The 7,780-nt window shown below is 26.9% G+C and overlaps 1 protein-coding gene across 2 annotated transcripts in view; it reads right to left on the bottom strand.

The window, feature by feature from the left end:
* Positions 1-1,053: 1,053 nt before the first annotated feature.
* Positions 1,054-7,780, bottom strand: part of Pdk1 (Phosphoinositide-dependent kinase 1) — a 9,368-nt gene continuing 2,641 nt past the window's right edge. For both annotated transcript variants that reach the window (XM_011497654.1, XM_011497653.1), the window contains 3 exons: positions 3,120-3,389; positions 1,461-2,843; positions 1,054-1,236 (listed from right to left, as the gene is read on the bottom strand). In XM_011497654.1, the coding sequence (XP_011495956.1) occupies positions 1,132-1,236; positions 1,461-2,843; positions 3,120-3,320 (1,689 nt within the window). In that variant the 5' untranslated portion in view covers positions 3,321-3,389 and the 3' untranslated portion in view covers positions 1,054-1,131. The remainder of the gene's footprint in view (positions 1,237-1,460; positions 2,844-3,119; positions 3,390-7,780) is intronic.

Genomic DNA, 7,780 nt, shown 5'->3' with positions numbered 1-7,780 from the left:
AACCAACCTTTCTAGAGCTTCATCTTTTTCTCTGTATTTCTGTTTTTAAAATATTATTTTCCGCAATCAAATTCAAGATTTATACAATGAAACTTATATTACTAAAGAAAAATAAACAAAGGATTAGCCTCGTACATAAAGCATATTTTAGTTTATTTTTATATAATCACTTCAAATTATTTACAAATTCATAAATAATTACATAAATGTATATTTCTAATATATAAAGGCCCTCTTTGCTGATGAATTTACAAAGTGATTTCAAGCAATCGCAAATGCTTATATATAAATATTTACAAATTTATATTATAAACGTATTACCTATTTCTTAAAATGAGATTGCAGAAAATGTTGACTTATATTCTTTAATAAATATATACTCGTACAATATTTTACTTGCAGCAACATGCTTTATATTACAAATAATTCATTAATAATGATTACGAATTGAACAATGCCAATATTTAAAAAAAAGTAAGTATTTGCTAATGACAATTTATTAATTTGAAAATAAATAAGTAAATTCACTGTTCCAAGCTTCAAATATGTATATTAAGAATTAAGTGCTACTTTCCAAACAGTTAAAAATGACTCGAATTTGTAATTTTATCGTTTGTATATAAAGCTAATACCAAAAACTTTTCCTTTACTAATTATGATACATATACGCGAATGATAGTCTTATATATATAATTATATGCATATTTTTATAGGAATACGAAAGACAAAATTGATACTTCAAAGGTCTATAGTAAATTAGTAAATATAATTATTTACAAAAGATATGAACGAGAGTTTTCATTATTTTTTACTAGGTAAAATTTTAGACTAATTTTATATTTTTTAATTTAATTGTTTGTTTCGATTTCACAATACATATGAATTTTTTAGATTAATATATTTTTCATAAATTTGCTAAAAAATTTCTTGTAAAAGAAATGATAGAAAAACCATGTAGCAAATTTCTAGTTTTGTTTTCGCTAACTACATTTGATACAAAGCGATTCAAAAATTCAGATCTTTTCAAGGATTCAATAATTATTAAGTAGGCAGTCTGTTTCTATATATATGATGATTTTCTTTTCTTGGTCTTATTTCTCTTTACAGTCGATACGGCTTCAAACGACATTTTTATGTGTTCTTTACATCGTAGTAATGAACTCTCATTTCTTCAATAGCTTGACACCATTCAAGGGCAAAACCTTCTGGATCTTCTAAGTAGTAAGTTCGATTTGGCTGTAATAAAAAGTGCAAAGAATAAAATTATTTAATATTAATTATAAAAAATACTTTTATTTCAATTTATTTGAACATTAGATTAAAAATTGATATATTTACAAATTATTTATTATAATCATTTATTTGGTAAATTACCAATTCTACATTAAAAGTAATCTATTTAACAATATAATTTAAGATTCCATCACTAAAATTAAGATATACTTTTTTAATTCACTTACTGTATGGACAAAAAATATCTTGAAATTCTTTGGTTCAACCCTGAGCTCTTTGCTCCATGGTATCTCACCCTTAAGTACCATATTGAAGGGATCAACATAGTAAAGATGCGGTCCCACAGTAAGTAGTAACATTCTCCTCCTAGTGAAAAGGCCCTTACGTTTGTTAACAAAACCTTGTTTAATAATCAAATTACCACCAACAAAGCTATCCCACTGATTATTGATTTTCTGTTGACTGAGTCTAAGTACTAACTCTTCATTGCTGAGATCTGAGATACTGGACTTTTTTTTTAAATTTTCAAACTTCAATAAACGTGATTTTTCATTTCTTTTAGCTTTAAGTTGCTGCTGGTGTTGTTTTTGAAGTTGTTGTTGGCGTTCAATACCAATAAAGGAAATCTCCTCTTCATCATCACTGAGTTCTGCAATGCCCAATCCTAAAAGTCGTGTTAACTGTTTATCGTCAAGGCCAGGCTTAAGGTTATCGGGCATCCGATAGTGAGATCGTAATTCTTCATGTTCTGATGTACCAGGTAAATATGGATAGATCGGTGGAGGAATTTGTTCATGCAAAGTCTCGAAGTCCACATTAATAAAGAAAGAGTGCAGTCGAATACTTGGATAACCGGAGCCATGCTCGTCGCTTGCACCTAATCGTTTACTCGGTTCAAGTACAAGAAGCTTGCCGACAAGATCACGTGCAAGCTCGCAAAAGCCATCAGGTAACTCGTATTCAAGATTTAAAATCTTCTGAAAAACGAGGTATTCGCTACGGGAACGAAAAGGTGGTAATCCCGCGACCATTTGATAAATAATGCAGCCAAGGGCCCAAAGATCGGAGGCACGACTTGTAGTCTTGTCGGTAAGTAGTTCAGGTGATACGTATTGCGCTGTTCCGACAAAGGAGTTACGCCTCTCGCATTGTTGTTGTTCGCCCAAAACGTTTATTTCTCCTTTCTCTGGGACCTCTTTAAGAATCTTGGAACTACCAAAATCTGTAATAAGGACATGCATTTTTTCGTCGAGAAGAATGTTTTCGGGCTTGAGATCACGATGAATGATGCCGAGACCATGGAGATATTCGAGACCATGTAATATCTCGGCCGAGTAAAATTTTGTACATTCGATGTCGAAGCTCCCTACCTTGTTAATGTAAGGTAATAGTTCACCATTTTTTGCATATGAAAGGACAAAGTACAGTCGCTCAATATCCTGAAACGTACAGAACAGACGAACGAACGAGTGCTTAGCACTTCCAAGCATATTGAGTACTTCTTTTTCACGCTTCACATATTCGCTTTTTTTTTCCTTAATGATGTGCCGCTTTTCGCATACCTTAATCGCATATTCCTTATTTGTATGGATATCTTTTGCTAGATAGACCTGCAATAAATCAAAGTTTTATATTATATCACACTTTTTTATTCTATTCTCCTATTTACAATATTATATTTAAAATTTTAATTTCAATTGCATAACATTTTTTAAGGCATATTATAATAACTGATTTAAAGTCGAAAATTAAAAAAAAATTATTTTTTAAATGGAATATATGTTTATTGATTTTATTGAAATATTTCTAAAATTAAAAATAAGTTTTTATAAAATCAAATTGTTACAAAGTTACAATATTTTTACAACAAAAAAGAAAAAAGTTACCATAGAGAAACTGCCTTCGCCAATAACTTTGCCAAAGATGAAATCCTTAGGCGTACGCTTCTGAGTAGGTGGTATGATAGTAATAAGACTGTGAGCAGATGAAGTGATGTCGGTGGCGGCCACCGGTAGTCGTGCAGGAGTAGCATCACCTGGAACCGCAACCACTACTCCATTTAACACGTCGTTTGTCGGTGGAGACATTTTAAACACCGAACCTTCCACCGTTACTACGGGTTGTGAAGAAATGGTAAGCGTCTGATTCGCCACGCGCTAAAACATAAATACATCAGAAATAATGTAGTTAACTTTGTAATAAAAATATATGTACCCGCCTGCAGAAACAAAATTCATAAGTGTTTAACATTTAATTGGTATAAAGGGCATTTTATATCAATATTTGTTTTTTTCTTTTTTAGATTAACGAAACAATTATTAATATACTTATTCATAAAAAACATGATAGGTTGGTGATATCAGTAGTAAATTAAAAGGTTTTGCTAAAATTTTGTGTAGTAGATATTTTACTGTAAGTTGCGTAAGTTTATTATAAACGAAAGTTTTTTCAGAATGATAAGCTTCTTTGTGTCATACGTAAATCAAATCATTGTTTTGTACACACGTGTTATGAATATGTTTTTAAGACAAACACTTCTGTATCTTATTGTTGATGGATATTTTTGTTTCAATAATGAAATAAAAACCATATACTTTTGTAAACATTACGTTTGCTTTATTTTCATTTATTTAGTGTTTCAGATTTAAAAATAAGTTAATGATATAAGTGTAACATAAATTAATTTAGAGTGAAGTTTATTACCATTTGGTGGATCAGTCCGAAAATCTATTCGCAGGGAAATGACAACATATACAAGCTCATAATGAAAAGAACGCAAAACGTGATAAACAAAATACAATTATAAAAGTATATTATATATACAATTATACAATTATATATAATACAGATAATAATGTGAAAGTTATAATAAATTAAAGAAAAGTATATCAACACATTGATGTAACACATTAAGAGAAAAGTTGTTTGAGAGATTAGTTCTCATGACAAAGCCATGAATTTGAAATAAAACAAATGAAAAAACAACTATACGTGTGAAAGAAATTTCATATTTTAATTTTTAAATTTGGTATTTGTATGTTTCTTTCTAATTTGCTCGTACTCAATGCTTCATGAAAATATATGAGATGTCTTTCGTTTTCTTTCACATATAAACGAAAATAAAATCGCTTTTGAAATGAGTAAAAAACAGTCATTTGCTTATTTCCGTTCTAAAGCTTTTCCATTTCTAGAACTTTCTACAAAATTAGAGAACTGTGGATTTAACCATAAATAAAAATACTGAATTCAATTATAATATTGTATGCGTTGGTAAATGATTGGTAGATGACATTGTTTTTAATTTGATATCCGATGAAAGTTTGATAAACAAACTTCATTACATTTAACACATCTTTCTAGCGATCTTTATCTTAAAATATGTATTGCAAAATACGAAAAAATTGAATATTTTATTTGAAAAAATTATTTAACCAAAAAAAAATAATGATATGATATTTATTTAAGTTTTCAGATAGTTGTGTATTTTATCTGTTTTTCTTTCCTTTATTGTATGGTTGTTTTATGCTCGCATTTTTTTGTGTTCTGTGATCACTGAAATGTAGTGTATGTGAATCATTTAAGCATGCAATCGAAAACTACTGGCATGAAAGCTGAACTAAGCCGAGTTAGTTGCCTTTCCTTTCACGCCCATGAGCAACTCCATTTCGTACTATTTTTTATATAAATAACATAAAATAATATCAAGAATAAATTGAGAAGTTGATACACATTGTTCAATATGACACTACTCTACAGTGCAACAGATAATAACCGTTAATAGACTTTGAACTTACAATATGTATGGCTTTGAATTTCTAACTTAAATAATAAACGTTCCGAATATTTCGCATTTATTATTAATAGGCGTAGATAAATTAATATTATTATTTTTATTTTATTAGATGTTATATTATATATTATATATTATATATTATAAGATAAATTAATTATTATTCAAGGAAATGAGATCAATAAAATATAAATTGTAAGAGTGTATATAATAAAATATTATTAAATGATGGAAGAATAATAAACAGGAAAATAATGAAAATAAACATAATATAGATATTACATGTCGGAATATTAAAAAATTAATTCAAAGAATGAAAAAAAAAAGCTTTTTATTACTAAATAAGAAAATTGCATAAAATTCGAATTTTATTTCATATTTAAATAAAAACAACTCTGAGCCTCATATAAAATGATACGAAATTAAATTTCATATGTTATTTAAGATTTTTTATTTCTTTTACATTCAAATTTTAGTATATGTTGTTTTAGATACAAAATAGGAGTAATGATACCGTTAAATACTGAAATATTTAGAAAGCTAATATTATTACTTTTTTCATTATTGTTTTCGTTTTCACAGTAAAAGAAAAAACGTCAATTCAATTATTAAAGAAAAATTGTATGAGCAGAAAACATTCGAATATAGTTGTCTTTCAAAATTTCGATCGATCTTTATATTGTGTACAAATAAAAATTGTTCTTGATACAAAAGGAATGATATTTATCGAATGAACAAATTAAAAAATAAAATATTAAACTTTTAAAACAAAATATAAAGATGAATAGGTGTATAGATAACGAATAGAAAAACAAAATTTTCATTTATGCATATATGTGTGATGGTAGGGCAAAGTATGGGGAGAGAGGAGTTAAGTTCTTGTTGTGTTGAAGAAAAAATGAAAAAACAAAGTGAATAAAATAGTTACATCAATTCGACGTCATTGACACAAAAATATTTCTTTCTTGAATTCAAAAATATATAAGCATATAAAACAGTATCGTTGATAAAAAAAAAAGTAATAACATTTTATAAAAATTTTACTGGTTTTAATCATTTTTCTCTGTACGAAAAATAATGAACCTAAATTTAGTTAGTTTTGCAGAAATCATTTTAAATATATGAAAGTAATGAAGAGGAAAATATCTTTCAATATGATGTGATATTAGAAGTTAAGTAAGCTAACAAGAAAAATAAATTAATAAATAAATAAATAAACAAGAGAAAAAAACACACGAAACAGGGAAAAGGTAATACAAGAAACTGTATCATAAATGGTAAGGCTGAAAAGATTGCTGAAAATTATTATATCGTTTTCTTGGATAACACAGTAAGATTTTATAAAATAGAAATTAAACAATTTGTTTTAAGAAAAATATAAAACATTGATATAAATGATCGATTTTGAAGTAAGCACGATAATCTTAGAAATTGGAAATAAATTCTACAATATAATTTCACTATTCTCTCCAGTAGTTTCTTTTTTTATTTCTTTATAGATAGTAAGAATTCGAAAGAATGTAAACACAATATATAGAAATATAAATTATATTAGGAAGTTAATAAAATAGCAACTACGTGATCGGAAATGGGATCGATGACTTCAATTCTAATTTGTTTATGGCATAGATTAGTATCGTGAATCTCTGTTTCATTACTCTCTTTTGTTTTCAAATTAAAAATCGAGGATTATTTGGATTGCAAATGAAATGTTTTGCATTCGCAGACTTTGAGCCTTAACCCACACTTAAAAATATCTATATTCAAACAATGCGATCTATCGAAGAGTCTACCGAAGATATGTAGTCTAAGTTTCATTATATAGACACGACTAAAATAAACTTTATAAACCTTGATACAATACAATTTATTTCGACTATAGTTGTCTACTTGAAACAAGTCTAAAGTACAATATATAATCCGTATATAATTTATTCTATATAAAACAAGACAAAAGAAATTAATTTCTTTTCAAGCTTTAGAATTTAGTAAACACACTTTTAACAAGGTTGACTTGTATAAAATATAGATTCATATAAATATCTTTTATTTAAAAATCCTTCTTTTTGACTTTCTTAGGCTTTACTATTGTGCTTGATACGTAATTATATGTATATGTGTTAATTCAAGGAGTTTAAAGAGTGTATGTATGTTAATTATTTAATGAACATTATGTATTTATTCTTTTAGCTCTGAATGAATAATCATGTACATATTTTGTTAACGTACAAAGTATTAATATTAATATGAATATTGGCTAGATGGTTGGCTAAAATTGTTTTGAATTATTTATTTAAATGTTTCTTTATATGTTGGTGTTAATAAAAATATAATGTTCCTATTCAATTTATGCATACAAGAAAAGTACAATATTTCTTACACAAAACTGAGCTTGCGCAAAAATGATTCATTGGCTATTTATTAGTTTAAAAGTAAAATGTTATTATTGTATAATTCTGTAACAACTTTTGAATAAATAACAAATTTATAAATATTAAACATAAAACTGACATTCAAATTAATAAACAACAATTATAAATAGTCAAGTAGATAAAAGTATTATATATTATGCACTATATACATATATGTATATATTAAGATTTCAAAACATTGTAATTTTTATCACTACAAAAGATTTATTGCAGTCTTTGAACTTGACAACAATAAAAAAAACTGTATACGTAGATCTTGATAGAGAAATTATAAAACGTAAGAGGGATCAAAACGGAGGCTTATTATTTAAAGAATAGTAGGGAA

The sequence above is a fragment of the Ceratosolen solmsi genome, unplaced genomic scaffold (assembly GCF_000503995.2).
Source record: "Ceratosolen solmsi marchali unplaced genomic scaffold, CerSol_1.0 scaffold47, whole genome shotgun sequence".
Taxonomy (NCBI): Eukaryota; Metazoa; Arthropoda; class Insecta; order Hymenoptera; family Agaonidae; genus Ceratosolen; species Ceratosolen solmsi.
Note: the sequence above shows the minus strand (reverse complement) of the source record. Positions and strands in the feature narration are given on the sequence as shown.